Below are 19,360 nucleotides of genomic sequence, written 5' to 3'. Positions count from 1 at the left end.
CTGCACATGCCCAAGTCTTTGCTGGGCCCAGGATCATAGCCCAGCAGACCCAGGGGATGCGGGAAGGGAGGGCTCCCGCCCGTGACACCCGCAGCGTGGCCATTCTTACCGGCACAGGTGGTCAGTCCGGCACACGCTGCGCAGGTCCAGGCAGTTGGGCTTCTCCTTGTCCTCGTAGGAGCAGCTGGGCAGGATGGTCTGCCGGCGGCGCTCGGCACACGCCTGGTCCTGGCAGGAGCAGAAGAGCATGCGGTAGGTGTACTCGCTGGGCACCCGGTCGAAGAACTGGCGCAGGGCCTTGTGGCACTTGCGGCGGTTGCAGCGCTCGGTGGGCGAGATCTCGCGGTTGCAGATGGAGATGTAGGAGGAGCGCAGCTTCTTGCAGTTCTCATTCAGGTTGCAGGCCTTGGCCGCGTCCAGGCAGTGGTTGCTCTTGGCACTGACCGCCGGGTCCGCCCCGGTCCCTGGACAGGAGGGGAGAGAGGTCAGAGGGCTGCACAGGCCTGGGACACCCCCCCCCCCTCCACCGTGCCTGCTCTCTGAGGACACCTCTCAGCCTTCCCTATGCTCTGCCTCAGCTTCTTTGTCTGTGAAATGGGGCCACCTACCAGGGCCTCCCCTCGGGCGTGGTGAGGGTTAAACAAGGATGGACAGGTCCATGCAGTGCTCGGGCAGCACCTGGCACAGGGTACACACGTGTGGTGAGTACACACGTCCTAGGAGGAGGGCTGTCACTCCAGCATCATATTTAAGACTCATCACAGCAGAAAAGGCGAGCGCTCGGTGTTCGTGCCCAGCTCTGTTCACACGTGTGGGAGATGGGGCAGTGACTGGCTCAGGATCACACGGCTGGGCGGCAGCTAAGCCCAGACGGGACGGGCCCTGAGCACCACAGCAGCACATGTGAGCAGGCTTCCGGCAGGGACACCGCTGGCATTTAGGGGGGCACATTCTCACACGGAGCTTCAGCAGCCAAGGCACAAACAGCACCCCTGCCACCCCTCTCCCCACCACCATGGCCACTGGAGCTGGCCTGCCTCACAGTTCCAATGCCCCACAGCGGGGCGGGGCGGGGCGGGTGCCACCGTAGCTGGTTAGTGACCAGACCCACTAACAAGAAAGCTCTGGGGGGAGCCTGGCAGTGCGAGGTGCGGGCTGAAGGCACGTCCCCGACTCTGCGGGGCTGAGCGCATGAGCAGCCACAGGGCAGACGTGCTGGCTGCTGGGCTCCGGAGTCAGTGCCATGGCTTCGAGTTTCATGCCGCTGCCCGTGGGCACAAAGCAGGATCCCAGCAATCGCCAGGTCCCACCCCACAAGTCTCAGCTGTTCCACGGGGAGCACAGCACAGGGGCCAGGCGGCCTTCACCCCCAGCTACTCCCACCTGCAGAGCGCCTGTCCGTCCTGATGACAGACGGTGTGGGGAGCAGGGATCCGCACCTGCCCCTCAGGTGCTCTGGTGAGAGCGGATGGGCGATCACCTAACCCTGCTTCTTCACTTCACAGGTGGAGACACTGAGGCCCTGAGTGGACAGAGGGCTGGCCACGGTCACCCCACATGCCGGCAGCAAACCAGCGGAGCCCAGATCCCACCACAGAATGCAGAGAACCAGCGGCGTGGGTTTTAAGATGGGCCATATCTTCTCATTCATTCTTCACCCAACAAATGCTTTCTCATCCTTACTGAGCACCACCCCTGTTCTAGGCCCTGCAAGGAGGTGGGAAGGACATGAATGAGGCACCTGACACCACGCCTTTCCTCCCATGGCCCCGCCCCCCTCCTCCCAGGAGCCTGAGCATGGGTCTGAGGTTTTGATCCCTTGGTCACTAGAGAGCACGTCCCACCTCTGCACGGCCCGCCCCTGCCAGGTGCCGTGTTGGATCAGAAGTGTAAGAGGGGCTCCCATTCTCGAGGGCTCATCAGTCCAGCCAGGAAACCAAGGGGCAGGAAACCAAGAGGCAGGCGCAGGCCTAGGAGTCAGACCGAGCCTCTCTATCTGCTCCTGGCCCTGCTGCTCATCAGCCGTGGCCTTGGGCGAGGGCTGTACCCCCCTTTGCTCAGTTTCCCTGTCTACTAAACAGTGCCTGCCTCAGAGCGTTCTGCAGGCATGAATGAGGTCTCTCGTCGTTGTCTCTCACCCGCATGATAATTTTGCCCCATCTGCTAGAACATCCCCATCAGCTATGGCATCGTCCATCTTTAAGGAAACATGGCTAAGCTGCCACCCTATTTTTCTGCTCCCCTTTGAGGCAAACCCTCAAACCAGTCATCTATACCAGCGTCTCCTTCTCCCTTCCCATTCTGTCCTGAACCCATTGCAGGCTGGTGTTTGCCTCACTCCCACCCGTGTCCGTGGTCAGGAACCCTTCGGCCTGCTGGACACAGCCGGTCGCTCCCTCCACCCTCTCCTCATGGCTGCCAATCCTCCTGCTGCCTCCCCGTGCTCCCCCACCTGCTCTGCTGGTCCTGTCTTCTCCACCAGGCTCAGCCCCGCTCTCCCTGCACCCGCTCCCCCGGGCCCTCACAGCCTTAACTGTCATCAATAATTCCCAATCAGACCTCCCCACTGAACCCCAGAATCATGACCACCTGCCTGCTTGCTAGTTCCACCTGAAAGGCTGGCACTGCATCCCAAACTTCACATGCCCCCAAACCAAACCTCGTATGTTCCCCCCAGGCTGTGCCCCCCAGCCCCCGCCCTGTCTCCTTCGTCCCTCTGAAAACGCCGCACCCTTCCAGGGCTCAGGCCAAAAATCTCAGTGCTTCCTGGACTCCTCTCCTCTCTCAGTCACACACTACATCCGAATCCATCCACCTCTCCCCACCACGGCTGCCACCTTGGCCCCAGCCACCACCAGCTGCTGTGGGCTGGGAAGGCTCCTGCCCAGCTCCCCTCCTCTCAAAACCATCCTCTCATCACAGAAGCAAGCGTTCTAGAACCTGAGGCAGAGAAAAGATCCTGGGCCCCGAAGCCCCCAGTGACTTCCCATCTCATTCAGAGGCCTTGGCATGACCTGTGGCCTCTATGCCTGTGATGTCCCACACGAGCCACACGTGGCCACTGAGCTTGAAATGTGGCTCGTTTACAATGAGGTGTCCACACCAGATTTTGAGTACTTTACACAAAAAAGTGTAAAGCATTTCACTAACAATATTTTACTTTGATCACATGTTGAAGTGATAATAGTCTGGAGATACTGCATTAAACAAACATATTATTAATTTCACTTGGCTCAGCCTGTGTGGCTCAGTGGTTGGGCATTGACCTGTGAACCAGGAGGTCACCGTTCGATTCCCAGTCAGGGCACCTGCCAAGTTTCAGGCTTGGTCCCCCGTGGGGGGTGTGCAGGAGGCAGCCAATCAATGATTCTGTCTCATTCATGTTTCTATCTCACCCACTCTCTTTCTCTCTCTGAAATCAATAAACACAGATCTTTTTAAAAATAAGTTAAAAATTAAATAACTTCACCTGTTTCTTTTTACTTTTTAATGTGATATTAAAAAATTTAGAATTACGAATGTGACATATTATACAGGATGAGGCAAAAGTAGGTTTACAATTGTTCAACAGAAAATAACACAATAATCCTATATAATAAAAGGCTAATATGGAAATAGATCGAACGACGGAACAACCAAACAACCAGTCGCTATGATGGGGGCGCCAGAACATGGGCAGCAGGCGGCAGAGCATGGAACATGGCGGGCATCGGCCGCGGCAGGATGGTGGAGCAGGTGAGCGGGAGCACCAGACCAAGGAGGGGCACCAGCCACTGTCATCGGGGTGAGCCTCTGGTGGTTACTGAAAATTCTTTGCTCCCGCACACTGTGGTCCCACCCGGTGCTTGCACCGGCTGCTGGCACTTGCCCTGCCAGCACCCACTGCCAGCACCCGCCCCGATCACTCGGCACCATCAGCAGGTACGAGCGGTGGCTGCTGGCCCTGATCGCCCCTAAAGGTTTCTCGACCTCCCCCTGCTCCTGAAAGGCGATTGCACCCACTGACGGTGCAGGCCCCAATCGCTCAGTACCGTCAGCTGGTGAGAGTGGGGCTGGCGCCATCAGTGCAGGAGCAGCGGCCTACTGACAGACAGGGAAGGGTGGGGGCATGGAGGATGGGCCAAGACCTGCCCCTGTGCCCACGGCAGCTTCTTGGCCCACAGTTCCTTTCAAGGTGCACAAATTCATGCCCTGGGCACCTAGTTAATAAATAAGAATATAAGAATAAGCTCTGTGCTTTGTGTACTCACAGCTATAAACCTACTTTGGCCCCACCCTGTATTTCTAGTAGCCAACGGTGCTCTATGACCTTATCTCCTACTCCTTCCCCTGCTCACTTACTCCATCCGTTCCAGCCCACTGGTCTCCTTGGTGTTCCTGGAACTGCCCTGACCTCAGGGCCTTTGCACTCACTGCTTCCTCTGTCTGGAAAGGTCTCCCCCACCCCCATGACCATTCCTCACTTCTTTAAGGCCTCTGCTCAGATGTTACTCTATCTGTGGGTCGTTCCTGATACATAATAACAAGTCACTCCCTTCCCCAACTCTGATCTGTTTCCCCACAGCACTCATCACACCTGCCTCAGTGTGGGCTGACTTCCTCATCTGTTTGTATCAAATATAAGCTCCATGAAGGCAGCGGCTTTGTCCGTTGTGCTCACTGTACCGTATCCATATTTCCCAGCACATGAGGCATGGTGGGTGCTGAATGAGCATTTGATGAGTGAAAAACTGAATGTACTGAGAACAGTATCTAGTTCACAGTAAGTGTTCAGAGAGTGTCGGTTAACGTTACTAAGGAAGCCCAGCTGACCGAGGGCCGGGAGCAGTGGTCCATACGTGACCATGTGTGATCAAGTGCCAATGTGGAGCCCAGCCCAGAGGGCTCAGAAGAGAAAGTCAGGGTCAGTCGGTGAAGACGAGCCATCACCCCCACACCCTGCCTCACGGCCAGCAGCCCTGCAAAGGCAGACAGAGCAAACTCCCTCTCTTCTTGTCAAAACAGAAGGAGAATTAAGGCAGGAAGGGAATCAAGGTTTGTTTTCCTACTCATTCGATTAACAAATCCTTATTGAGGGCCTACTATGTGCTGGCATTTCCCCAGAGACACAGATGGACACAGAGGAACGGGCCGTGGGTGGAGGAAGTCAGAGAGGAAAGCGTCCTGCCCAGACCAGGGTCAGAGGAGCAGTGGCATCCCTGCTGAAACCTGCGGGATGAGTCAGAGGGAGAAGAGAGAGAGGAAGGGGGTCCCAGACAGAGGGAGCTGACAGCACTCAGCTCCTGGAGGTGGAGACAGAAGGAGGGAGCAGCAGAGAGGACTCTGGAAGTTGAGCAGTGCCTTTCCATTCACAGTGGGGCATGGGGCCCCCCTAGCAGTTCCCTGAGCTGCTGCCAAACCATTCTGCCCCCGCCAGGCAAGGACCAAGGGTGCCTGTCTACACAAAGGCCACTCTGGAGGCCTGGCCTCTCAGGGAGGGTCCCCCTGACTCGCCAGGGTGTTCTTTCCCGTTCAGACACCAGCAGAAGGGAAGAGGGAAGCAGCCTGGGCCGAGGTGGAGGAGAGCGAGGACAGAAAGAGACCCCAGAGAGGGGCAGGGCGACAACCACAAACGGAACAGCAGCTAATTTAGGGCCTCTGCCACTCCCAGGTCCCCCAGGTGCTCCGTTCCGCTCCTCTCAGCGTGTTGCTGAGCTAATGCCAGTGTAATTATAGCCTCATGGCTTCCATTTGGAGCTTGAATAGTGTCAGCTTTTGCTACGGGCTGGCAGATGTAAACCCCTGGGCCAAAACTTGGTAAATTTCCTAGAAAAAAAAAATACAAGGAACAAACAAAGGGGGCAATAGTAACCGTAATTGCCTAGTTACCAGGAAGATGTCCCTTCTGATCCTCCCGGAGTGGGTCCAGGGGGTGAGTGGGCCCGAGGACAGGGCCCCCACTCACGTGGGGAGAGGCCGGGAGCTGGCCTTGGGTCCGCTGGCCTTGTGAGGAGGCACGTGTGGGGCAGGCAGGCCAACCGGCAGCCCTCCCACCCGTCGCTGCATCCACCCACGCTGAAGCGCCCCTCGGGTCCAGAAGGCTTGTTCTCCTCTTCGAGAGGCCCCACGGGGGAGCAAGGAGAAGGGGCTGGATTCCCAGCGTGTGCCCAGCCCCTAAACTGGAATGCCCAAAAAGCAGAATGGAGGTCCTGCTAGCAGCCGCCACCCCCCCGCTCCCCCCCCCACACACACACACACACACCCATACCCCACCCTGTCCCTGCACAGAGAGGTGAGACCACACAGGAAGTTACAGGACTCAGAGCTACTAACTCTTCCCAGGCCTGGGCAGACCCACCCTCCAGGCTCCTTCCCACTCCTCCCCACATGGGTGTCCCAGGCCCGTTGACAGCAGCCACATGGGCAGACTCAGCCAAGGAGTAAATGGTGACTGACAGCTGCCGCAGGAGAGTGAGGCGGGACTTAACCACACCTGGCACTTTCCAAAACCTACCAGCTCCAGCCCCTGGGGACTCATTCTAGCTTCTTCATCCCCTCCATTCCCCTCCCTAGGTGAAGGCGGGGGACAGACAACCACCAACAGAAGGGCTGTCCCCCGCCAGCAAGCCTCGCCCACCTCCCAGCTTCCCTCCCGGGGTGCTGCTCTGAGCCAATGACCATCTGTCCCTAGAACTTTAAACTGAATATCCGACATTTTCCTTGGATACATAGCGAGCCCTGGTCCCCCAGGTATCGCCACGTACTCCTTTAAATCCCTTACTCAAGTTAAGTGAAATGTTTGAATTTCTTCAACTGACTCACTTTTTAAATGTTTCAATACCCACCTGGATTTGTCCTAAATGATAAGATCTACATTAGTTCTGAATTTTTCTAATATGTGTTCCGATGCATTGCTATTCAAACACATATATGTATTCTCACGCTCATAGCCCATCCCGGCATCGGTGCACGTGCACTCGAAGGGAACTGTCTGACCTACAGTTCAGGCTCTTAAACTTTGGTGCATTGTGACCTGCCTCTTACACAGGGATGCACGCCCCCTCCCCCCGCCCAGCTCACTGTGTTGGGAGCTTCATGGCTGGAGCCCAGGACCCTAGATTTCCCAAGCTCCCCCCAGTTCTGAGCTCACCCTCCAAAACTGGAGAACTGGTGACTTAGAGGAGAGGCCAAGCTGCCCATGGCCTGCTCCCCAAACATGCACACCCCGCCCAGCACACAATTGACCAAGTCACCCTCTGAAGAAGGCGGTGTGTGGCCTGTGTGGCAGAGCCTGCCCCTGGGGGTGAACTAGGGGGTGATCAAGGCAGACTTTCCAACCACAATAGGAGCAGGAACGGTATCGGAGACACTTCCAAGCTAGTGGGGCCGGGTATGTCAGCTCCCCTTCCGGCCTTCCAGCCACCTGCCAGCCTAGTCCCTCGCCCCTAATCCCGTGCCCAGCTGCAATGCCCAGGCCCAGGCCCAGGCCCACCCTGGGCTCCTGAGCCATGCTCGGCAGCTCTTCCACAAAAGTGGGAGTCAGAGACTTGGGCCCAGCTTGTGAAACCCTGACAGGCCTGACTCTCTCTGGGCCTCATGTCCTCACCTCAAACTACATGGTCTCCTACATTTTGTGACTCCCCTGCCCACCCACCTTCCCCTACACACACACACACACACACACACGCAAGACTCTGCAGCTGCAGGGAGAAAACTCCTTACCCCACCCCTTTTCCTATGAGCAGGCTGAAAGAAGGTCCAGCCTGGCCCTGTGCAAAACAGCCCATATCCACACAGCAGCACACACATACAGGCAGAGCTCACACCACACCCACCTCTGGACACAGCACCCAAATCTCTGTCGAGTAGCAGCCAGTCAAACAAACAGCTGTCAGTCAGCAAATACTTTCATCTACTGACTACGTGCCCTAGAAATCCGCTGTGAGCTACAGCGACAGCCCCCGGCTCTCCAGGAGCTTTCATTCCCGTGAGAAGAAACTGGTAGCGAACACATAACAAATTAGCAAGGCTATCTACAGTGTGATAAGTGCGATGAAGAAAATACAATAAGGGAATTCAGAAAACAATGACTGGCAGGATGAGGGAGGGCCTGTCCTCGGAGGTGACGTCCAAGTTGAGACAGAATGATGGACAGGGTGAAACGTGCAAAGCATCCAAGGTAGGAAAACCCCAAGCAACAGGAAGAGCCCATCAAAGGTCCTGAGACAGCCAGGAGCTTGGCATGTTCACAGGCAGAAGGAAGGGTAAGGTGGCTGGAGCTTCCCGAATGAAGCAGAGAAGAGAAGGGACAGTCGGGAGATCACGTAGGAACTGCAGGGTGGGGTAAGAACTTCAGATGTTACTCTAAGATGCAAAGTTCCTGGAGGGTTTTAAGGAGGGGCATCTGCTTGTGGACACATGGAAGACTGAGGACACATGAGGGGTCCGGCCTGAAGAGGAAGCCAGCTAAGGACTGTACAGCAGCAGGTGGAAGATGGTGGTAGCTTAGAGATGTGGTGGCTGCAGAGAGGGCAAAAATGAGCCCATTCTGTATGCACAGGGTGAGGCAAAAGTACATTTACAGTTGTGAGTATTCAAGACACAAAGTTAATTCTTGTCTTGTCATTATTTATTAGCTAGAGGCCTGGTGCATGAAATTCAGGCAGGCCGGGGGATCCCTCAGCCTGGCCTGCGCCTTCTCACAGTCCAGTCTGGGAGTCTTCAGAGGGATGTCCGACTAACAGCTTAGGCTCAGTCCCTGGGGAGCAGGCCTAAGCCAGCAGTCGGGCATCCTTAGTGTTGCCATGGAGGCGGAAGAGGCTCCCACCACCACCACTGCACTCGCCAGCTGTGATCCTGGCTCAGGGCTTCTGGCTGAGCAACACTCCCCCTGTGGGAGTGCACTGACCACCAGGGGGCAGACCCTGCATCAAGCGTCTTCCCCCTGGTGGTCAGTGCACATCATAGCAACCAGTCATTCCTCCGTTTGGTCTATTTGCATATTAACCTTTTATTATATAGGATTATTGTATTATTTTCCATACAAACAGCTTCAAACCTACTTTTGCCCAGCCCTGTATTTAGAGATAAAGCCAAACGGGTAGGTTAGCTGCTAAATGAGAAGAGAGAGAGAACTCAAGGTTTTGGTCTGGGCACCAGGATGATGGAATTGTTTTGTGAAACAGGAAGATTTGGGAGGAAGGAGGGAAGACTAAATGGATATTTCTGTGTTGAATTAAGTTTGAGACACCCGTTTGCTGTCCCAGTGAAGATGTGGAAAAGGCAGAAGGACAGATTCTGGCGTTCAGAGAGGCGTCTGAGCTACAGACATCGGCAGAGCCTCACTGACTAGAAGCTATTTAAAGCTACAGAACTAAATGGGGGGAGAGGGGGAGGCAGGACAGAGCTCCAGGGGACACCACTTGGTGGGAACGGGAAGGCGTGGAGCATGAGTTGGTGGAAATCGAGAGACCCCAATGTCATGAAAGCCAAGGCAAGAGCTTCAAAAAGGAGGACAGTCAACTGAGTCCAGATAATGGGGGTCATAAGGGTGAGCATTCAACAAGAGGTGCAGAGTGAGCAGACGCTAATAGGGCTAGAGGGAAGGCAGGAGACAGAGGAAGAGCGAGGGCCCGCCTGCCCACCTCCTGCCCTCAGGAGGCATCCATGCCCAGCCCTCCCTCAGGATTCGTTTACTTCCTTCCTCAGCACCCACTATGCGTGAAACCCACTGAAGAAACGAAGAGAACTGCCTATGCTTCCATTCTTGCGCAGGTGACAGTATAATCAAGTGACGCTGGACACCCTCCCCGGGCCTGAGGCTCCCTCCTTGCCTCACAGACATCCCTCTGCCTGCTCCGGGCTGGGCTTGTGATTGGGAGCAGGGACTCTGGCTCAGCAGTGGCCTGGGAGGCAGACCACCACAGGCCAAACGAACATGCACAGGTATGCAACCTCTGATCCTGTTTTCCTCGTCCGCAAAATGGGGATACAACACCTGCCCAGCCTACCCTCCGGACCATGCTAAAGACTACTCTGGAAAGTGTAGGCAAAAATGCTCACACAGCCCTAGCTGGTTTGGCTCAATGAAGAGTGTCGGCCTGCAGGCTGAAGGGTCCCAGGTTCGATTCCGGTCAAGGGCACATGCCTGGGTTGCGGGCTCGATCCCCAGTAGGGGGCATGCAGGAGGCAACCAATCAATGATTCTCTGATCACTGATGTTTCTATCTCTCTCTCTCTTTCTCTCCCTTCCTCTCTGAAATCAATAAAAAATATATTTTTTTAAAATGCTCACGTGGTTTCCAGCCCATAGCACATGCGCCACAAATGCTGTTTAAGAGCAAGAGTTGTGGCCGGAAGACCCTCCCCTCTATCTCTTGGTTCCCTCATAACCCTGCTAGCAGAGGCCAGCCCCATGTGCCTGTTGCTCCAGCCTCCCATACCACACCCCAAAAGATAAAAGTCCCAGTCCCCCCACAGGAGAACAAGAGGCGGCCTTCTGAGCTACCTCTGCTCACCCAGGAAGCCTAAGAGAGTGGGGAGGGGGGCCTTTCTCACCAGGAGCCGGGGCAGAAAGCAGAGCAGCAGCTTCCCCAGGAGGCGACCAGCCAGCCCCAGCACGCCTGGCCTACCAGGTCTCTGTCCTCTCTCCAGGCACAGGGATCCCTGCTGGACCAGGGTGTAGTACAGGCTTCCTTATACCCTGGACTTCCCCTCAAACGTTCCCCTCCCCTCCAGCCCCACACAGCCCGAGCCTCCCCCCACCCTCCAGGGCATTTTGGAAGCAGGCCAACCCACCAACGGTCAATCTGATGAATGGCAAATTCATTGAAAATCAATTCGGAAAAAATCAATTACCCTTTAATATCATTTTACATTTTGTTACATTTTAACCACTTGTCAAAATTCTTTCTCTAATTCTTCAAAAAGCATATTCATCTTATTTTGTGTTTTTACCGATTAAAATTTCATTATTTCACATTTGAAGGGACTTCTCCACCCACTTTGGAGGGTTCTACGTCCTTTTAAATACAGTTTGGATGGTTAGTTTTTTATATTTAGGATTTTAAGCATTTTCACACCAATCCCCACAATGGTATATCAGCTTTAATTTTGTATTCAAAACCAAAATTGAGGCATTTCATATTGATGTAATACTAACTCCTTCATCCACATTTTTTTGTTGTTGTTAATCCTCACCCAGGGATATTTTTCCATTGACTTCTAGAGAGAGTGGAAGGGAGAGAAAGAGACAGAGAAAGAGACACATCGATTGGTTATCTCCCTCAGGCACCCCGACCAGGGCCGGGGAACAAGCCTGCAACCAAGAATCGAACCCAGGACCCTTCAGTCCGCGGGCCCAACCGGCTAGGGCTCATCCACCATTTTTATTGGTGTGAATGGACATAGCACTCGAGGCACCAATCATAAACTAACTTTGTTTACTGATAATGAATATATTTTTCTTGCCATTAGACATCTACATCAATTATGACCCCGAAACCTCAATTATACCTTAAAATACAGCTATGAAAACCACTTCCAAAAATCTTCAGAAGCCATGAAAACCGTTCAATGTAAATTTCTAAAAGCATTTAAAATAACCAATTTTGGTAAATCAATAAACTTGGTAAACTTGGTGGTCGGTCATTTAGCAAACTGAGTTTAAAAGCAGTGGCCACTGGGCACCTCATGGCGGGCTTTCTCCCCACCATCTCTGTGCCATTTTTCCTCTGTGGGGTTCCTGCCACTAGTCCACCACCTAACTCCTCTTTGGGACTGTCACTGCCGACCTCACCATCGCCCTGCCTGCCCTGGGAATGGCCTCACACCTGGCTTGCCGTCCCCTCCCCTCCCCTTCCCAGTGGCTCCCAGTCCTCTGTTCTGTCCCCTCGGTTTCCAGGCAGAAGGGCCCCTGCCCCACATGCTCTGGGTCCCATCTCTCCGCCTTCTCTAGGACATCACTCCTGAAATTACCCCTTTTCTCCCTGCCCTTCAGCTCCTCCCGCTCCAGGGGTCATTCCCAAAGCAGCCACCTTCATCGCCCATCTCAGAGCACACCGCAAAAGCAAGGCCCTCCTGTGACCCACAGCCTCCTGCTGCACTGTCCCCTTCACAGAGGAATTCCAAAGAGCTGTCTGCGGCTGCTGTTTTTACCTCCTCACCTCCCCTCCTCTCCTCCATCCTACACAGATCAAGCTTCCAACCCAGCACCCCACTAAGGGGTACCCCAGGCAAGGTCATCTGTGACCGCCATGGTGCCGAACCCAATGGTCACTTCTCTAAACTTCTCCGACTTGACCTCAGGGGCTACACCGGCACAGCTGACCCCTTCTCTGTCTGGAGACCCGTGTTTCTCTTGGCCACTCCCCCCTCCCTCTCCCCTGCCCCCTTAACTTGGTTTCCCCTTCCTCATGGACCCTAGTCTTGGCCTCCGTTGCATGGACAGCCCCAGCCTACCTCTCTATCTCCACACTCTCTGGGTGACCTCATGGTTGCACAGCTCCAAACACCATCGATATGCTAACGACTCTCAATCTACACCTCAATCTGGCCTCCCCTCAGCACTCAGCTTATACCAACTGCCTACTTGGCATTTCCGGGTGGAGGGCTAACTAACATCTCAACTCCAACGTGGCCAAAAAAGAACTGGATTTCTGCTCACCCCAGCCTGTTCCTTCTCTCGTCTTCTCCATCTGGGACATATACTGCAGTGTCATTGTTGCTCAAGCCTAAGTGATCAGAGTTATCCTTAGCTCCAGCCCACCTCCTCTCAACTCTGCCCCACGACAGGCCCAGATCCGAGCATCCTCTCCATCCCTGTTGCTGTCCTGGGATGTGGCCCCTGCAACAGCCTCTAACTGCTCTCCCACTTCCCATCTTGCCATGCCCCTCGGCCCCACGATCCACTCTCCATGGGGCAAGTGTAATCTTTTCAAATTCTTAAATCGCACTATGCTACTCGAGTGTCTACACCCTCCCAGGGGCTCTCATCACTCTTAGAGTGAAATCCAAACTCCGCCACTCGCCTGCAGCATCTGGTCCAGGATGCTGGGCCGGCCCCTGCCCGCCTCCGTGCCCACCTCCCAAACCATGGCCTCCGTCCCATTCCCTGGGCCCAGCCACACCAGCTGCCTGAAGTCCCACCCTCCACCCCAGGCTACTCCCTCTACAGTCCCAGCCCTTCCCGTGGCTGGGAGGCATATTTTGACATTCCCAATCAGGAGTACCCACCACCTGTCTCATCACCTGATGTTATTTCTCTGTTTAGCTTTCATCACTATGTACATGTGTGCTGTTTTCTGCTTTTCTCTGTCTCGGGCGAATCAAGCCTAAGCTCCATGAGAACAAGACTCCTCTATCTTGTTCACGGACGTATCCTCAGCACCTAGGTCAGCACGTGGCACTCAGGAAACAGTGAGTGAAAACCTGGGGACATAGTGTCCTCTCTCTGTGTTTCTATAAGTTCTTCTTTTCTCTTATTTCCACCATTTCTAGGAGATGAATATGCTAGTAAAATGGTTGTAGCATTGAACAAACAGTGCAGAGAGCAATCTCTTCTGTTTCCCATCACTTTCAGTCTACAGATAAGAGGGTGGAAAGAGAGCAAGCTAAAGTCACAGGGACAGCAATACGGGCAAATAATGCAGCTTCCTGCACACACACACACACACACACACACACACACACACGCACACACAACACCCCACCCCACACCACCACACACACTACCAAAGCATGTACCAAAACACACTATACTCCCCACCTACACACTACACACACACGCACACACTGACTCTCTCAGACACAGTCCGTGGTGCCCACCCCTGGGGTTGTGGCAGGGAGGGGCGTTCCCAGGGCTCTGAAATTAGCCCTGCTCCTATGGACAAAACAAGGTGAAAGCAGCTCGAGGCTAAGCCAGGGGAACACTCGGCGGAAAGGACCTGCAGAGCCACGCCAGGCGCTCCTCGGAGCAGGAAGGGCCAGCTCCGAGCACCCACGCCCGCGGCACAGCCTGTCCTGTATCCCGCAGGGGAGCCAGCAAGCAGGAGCCCTGGAAGACGCTGTATGAAGGTACCAAAAAATACCTCCCCCTAAAACCTCATGCCAACGATGACACCTGAGGTTCTACTGTTAAAAAGCTGTGTTTGGGGTTAAACTTTGTTCTCTCCCTTTTTTTTCATAGCAATTTCTTCCTTATACACAAAGGCAACCAGACATGGACTCACTAACACCTGCCCACACCTCAGTGGGAGCAAATTCCTCTGGGCACTGACAGGAGCTGAGGGCCCGCCATTGATGGGAGCGGGGAGCAGGGCATGAAGTGGGGGGGATTGCAAACTTCCCCAGCTCCCAGGCGCCTTGGCACCCCATGATGGGGAAGCTGGCCTCCTCCCACTCCTTCCTGACTGCTGATCAGCAGGGCGAGAGTCCCGGTCCCCTGGCCCATCCACCGGACACCTCGCTTCTCCTTGTCCCCAGAGTCCACTCCCCACTCCACGCCCTCCCCTTGGCCATCAGATGACTTCCCTGGAAGGGGAGGTGTAAGAAGTGACGGAGCTGCAGCTAAAGCCCAATTTTCGGTGATGCTCAGAGCCTCTGACAGCTGTAAGGAGAAGAATGTGATTTTGAAATTTAAATGACACGCTTCTGCATTCGGCTCAGGGAGACAACCTGCGGATAAGCAGTTTATCTCGGAGCCGCGGTGCCAGGGGCAGGGGGAGGCTGCCATTCCTTCGCTTCCTCCCTGCCCTCCATCCCCAGCCCCCACCTCCTCAGGGGCTGCCTCAGCAGGGTCTCCCAGACTCACCAGCCAACCTACTGAACCCACCGAACCAGGGAGCCTTCACTCACGATCCGCCCAGAGGCCCAGACACCCCTCGGGGAGCCAGGGAAGGGAGGGCACCTAGGCATCCCGCAGAGCTGAGCTGGACCCAGTCCTTCCCCACTCGCCCCTGCGAGGGCCACTGAGGGGACCTTAATGGGTACTGACGCCCTCGCCCACCCAGGGCAGCTCTAGTCAAGCAGTCGCCGAGCTCTGTCCTCTGGGTAAGTCCTGGGCAGGAGCCCCAGAGAGGCCACCAGGGTCTCTCTTCAGTGTCCTGAACCCACGAGGTTCAGAGATGTGGTTCCTTCCACACCCAGCTTGCCCAGGCCTCCCAGCCATGGTCCCACAGGGACGTCATACCCAGATCCCACTCTTCCTCTCCCAGGATTTTCCTGGCCACTGCCCATTGCAGCGCCCCCTGGACTCCTGGGGCAGTCTTTTGTCTACACCACCAGCAACAATAAACCACCTAGTGGGTGTCTAAGTGGGTGCTTGCCAGCCCGTTGGACAGTGAGGACAGGGCCTGGCTCATTTTAAAGCTGTGTCCTATGTGGACCTCCCTGAGCACTCACCATTTGCTGCACAAACGTGGACCTCCAGACATGGCCCACCCCCGCCTCTCCCGGGGGAGCACCTGGCCAGGGACCCCCTCTAAACCTCAGCTGCTCCTATGATGAGTACTCACAGGACACCTCAGACTTGCCTGGGCCTCCTCGTCACCTCCCTGTGCAGCTGTTACCCCTCACACTAAACCACTGGCCCCCAGCAGCCCTCGACACCACCATGGCTGCCATCTCCGTGGCCTTGTGCCCCAGCGCCCTGTGAGGAGCCCCGAACTGCTCCATTTTACATGTGAGCAAGTGAAATGCAGAGGGGTCGTGACCCACCCTGGGGTCACCCAGCTGGGAGGGCCAGGCCAGGATTCACAGCTAGGACAGCGGGCCTCAGGGTCCATGCCCACCACTATTCCAGGATGCCCCAGGGAGCTGCCATCGGGCACAGCACTGACACAGAGACCGACACCACAGTCCTACATTCCCCACAGCGAGAGCGAGCACCGTGATGCAGGGGAAGGCGCTGAGGCACCACGGCAGGTGGTGCTCGCCTCTCAGGGGCCGTCTGCGGGGCTTCATGACAGGGTAGGGCTCCCTCCTGTCCTGGGCCCAGAAAAGGGGGCCACCAGAGCCTCCAACAAGAACATCTCTGGGCCCCTCCTGGCTCCACCCAAGCAAGCTGCCCGCGCCGGAGGCTCGCAGGCCAACTGAGGCAGACACCACCCATCTCTTCCTCCTCCAGCCCAGAAGAGGGCCTGAGCCCGGCCTCTCGCCAGCCTCATGTGTCCCCACCCAGTCACAGTGGACCAACAGGGGCCACAGCAGCTCAGTGGGAGCCCTGGGGTCCCACTGTCTCCCAAAAATCACCCAAGGGCCTCCCACTGCAGCCCCATCCGGCGCTCCCACAGGTGGGAGGCAGCCTCACATCACCAAGCATTTGTTCCCCAAATGCTGTGTTCCAGGCCGGCCCTGCCCTGCCTGCCTTCCGCCTGGGAGATCCCTCAGCAGGGGGCCTTCACAGAGGGGGGCGGGGCAGTTCAGTGCAGTGTGCCAGGAACCGGCCAGCCCCCCCACTGAGTACTCCCTCAGCCTCACTAAACCCTGGAGGGCAGGCTGTTCTACCTGCCCATGACCTGCAAGAGGACACGGGGCTTCCAGGTAAGACACCTGTGCAGGTACAGGCCGGGCAGGGCAGAGCCAGGATTTGAACCTCCATCTCTGTCTGCACCTTCTCTCAGGGCCTCAGTTTCCTTTTCTGTCAGGGGCAGGGGTCAGCCTAGGTCAGTGGTCAGCAAACTGTGGCTCAGCAAACCAAGGCTCGCGAGCCACAGTCTGCCGACCACAGGCCTAGGTGATCTCTGAGCTCCCTCGCAGCTACAGAAAGGGGAGGACATGTTTGCATAAACATGCTCCGTGCCCAAGCATCCGGAAATGCTCGCATGCCACGCTGGAGGCCCTGCCCCTCACCAAGGATGCAGAGGCAGCGCCTGCTGACCGCCCAGCCGGCCACTGTCTGTCACTTCTCCTGTCCCTTAGGCATGGCCGTGGCTGGGAGGAAAACCACTGCCTGGCCTGCCCGGGCCCTTCGTCCTCACCTGGAAGGCCTCCCTCCGGGTGGACAGGGCATCTCTGCTCCCCTCCCTCTCCACATGGCCCCTCCCCTTCCGTGACTTCTCTTTGCCTGGACAACCTCTTCTTTCCCGAAGAAGGCTTTCTCTCCTCTCCACCTTATTCCAGCCTCTCCTGCCTCCCAGGTGAAACCAGCTGGGACCCAGTATCCCCAAGGTCACAGATGCTCGGGGACAGAGGGACTCCCAACTTCAGCTCCTCCGCCCCTGCGTCCCCCCTAGAAGGCACCCAGCCTTGAACATCCTTGGCAGAAAGAGGATGACTCGCCGTCCCTCTCTCTGCATCCGTTCTCACAGAATCCTCCTTATCTACCCTGTGAGCAGGTGCCACACTCCCACTGGACAAACAGAGGCCATACAGCTCTGAACGGCCACAGCGAGGCCACGGTCACACAGCCCTAAGCAGAGGAGGCGGGATTCAGACCCAGCACTGTGTGGCTCAAGGCCCACACACTCCTCCCACGCACCAGGTGCACTAAACACTCCAGCTCATGTTTCCAAGGGCAGTTTGAATTGCTAGAAAGAGGACAGACCTCACTCTTCCTCCATGGAATCTCCTTGCCCATCTACAAGGCTGGGGCAGGACACTGGATGCCCCCAACATCACTGTCACCTGGTTCAGGGTGGAGCCAGACTGCTCTTCCCCAGCCTTGGACCTGGGACTCACTGGGCACCAGGAATCCCGGATCCAGCCCCTGAGCCAAGGCCTGTGTCTGCCCTGGGCAGGGAGGAATGGAGGGCTAGCCCTGCCCCCAGGGCCTCCGGCATCAGAGAGGGTTGGGTAATCCTGGCAGCTTTCTTTGCCAACAGAATCCCAGTAGGACTTTCCAAGAACCCCATCAGAGAGAGAAAGCGAGAGATAAGGAGAACACACATCCCAGGATGCCCTGCACCAGGGCCCTGAATTCTCAGACAATGAAGAGGATACAGCAGCATCCTTCTTACAGTCCCTGAGGCCCCAGCGGGGGGCAGTGGGGCCTGGAGGAGAGCCACCAAGACAAGAGGCAGCACACAGCATGTGTGGAAGTGGGAGGGGCTCCACACAGCCCTAATGCAGCAGGCTTATCGTCCCAAAGCATCCGTGCAACATCTTGGATCACCAGGCCAGGCCTCCCCACCAGCGAGCTACAGGCAGGTGAATGTGTTCCCAGATACAGGCCCCTCTGCTGGCAGGGCAGCCTGGAAGGGGCTTGCAATCGCTGAGCTCCAGGCTGCTCTGCTCATCCGAGTGTGCCAACAATACTGCCATTATCTGAGCACCCGATGGGGAAAGGTTGGGGAGCACTACTTTAAGTTCACGCCTTTCTTCAGAAAGAAAATGCAAGGTCTGGAGCAGAAGTGACCTGCTGAGCCCTTCCGCTGACTTGTGGCAGGGAATGCCCCCCACCCAGCCTTCTCTCTGCTGAGCCCACCACGGCCCACTTGGTTTCGGGCTGGCCAGGCCAGGGCCTCCTCACCCAGAGATGCACCCAAGTCGCCCCACACAGAGCCGCCCATGCACCAGCTCCGGGGCTGCAGTGGGTGGAGCAGAGTCCCCGAGGGTGATGAGGAGAGAGTTGTTCCAGATCCTAAAGCCTTCCCTCACTGCGGGGAGTGGTCCCCAGGGCCCAGGCAACCAGGGCAGCGGGTGAAGGCAGCTGATTCATTGAGCTGCAGACCTAGTCATTTCCTCATTTATCTTGTCAACATCCTTGTCCCACAGAGTGTCAAGTCCATTACGTAAAGATTTTCTGCTAAGAAGATACTTAATGTGAGCCCAGGGAGCAGCAGGGGCCGGACTGAAATGAGGATGTCTGACCTTCAACCCTCAGGGAGTAAGCCAAAGCTGCTTCTTTACTGGAGTTAGACCCAATGGCTCCCACCCACGTGCAGTACACAGCTGGTACCTGAGCTACTGTAGGGTGGGGAAAGGGTATGCCAGAGCCGCCAGGGCATCCCCACCAGAGCATCCACATGCCAACGACATCTTCCACCTGCATCTGTGCCCCCGAGCACTGTCTCAGAGGAGTGGTCCAGGGTGGATTTCTACCCAGAACGAACCAGAAAGTGTAAGAAGCAGAACGTGTGCTGGGAGAGACCTCAGTCAACCCCTCACCCAGGGCAGCCCTGTCGGATGGGCAAGGCCTATAGCTTGACCACAGTGCCCGAGGCAAGCCAAGACGACAAGCTACCGATCCCCACACCTCTGCTCTTACCCCACTGGGGGCTTTGATGGTGACAGCCCAGCCAGGGAGCTCAACGCACAGACCATCTTTGCAGCCTCCGTGCCATTCACCACCACCAGGCCCTGGGGCATGTCCAAATGGTCACCCTTTAGCCAGTGTCTCCCTTCTCACGGGTGTCCAGGGTTTCTCTCACCAGGCACATACACA

At 56.2% G+C, this 19,360-nt stretch overlaps 1 protein-coding gene across 1 annotated transcript in view; it reads right to left on the bottom strand.

Annotated features, from left to right (window-relative positions):
- GFRA2 (GDNF family receptor alpha 2) overlaps window positions 1-19,360 on the bottom strand; it is a 106,897-nt gene that overhangs the window by 59,549 nt on the left and 27,988 nt on the right. The window contains exon 4 of the mRNA XM_006778388.2: window positions 110-464. Within this exon, the coding sequence (XP_006778451.1) occupies window positions 110-464 (355 nt within the window). The remainder of the gene's footprint in view (window positions 1-109; window positions 465-19,360) is intronic.

This window comes from Myotis davidii, unplaced genomic scaffold (genome assembly GCF_000327345.1).
Source record: "Myotis davidii unplaced genomic scaffold, ASM32734v1 scaffold448, whole genome shotgun sequence".
NCBI classification, from domain to species: Eukaryota; Metazoa; Chordata; class Mammalia; order Chiroptera; family Vespertilionidae; genus Myotis; species Myotis davidii.
This window is presented reverse-complemented; position numbering and strand designations above follow the sequence as displayed.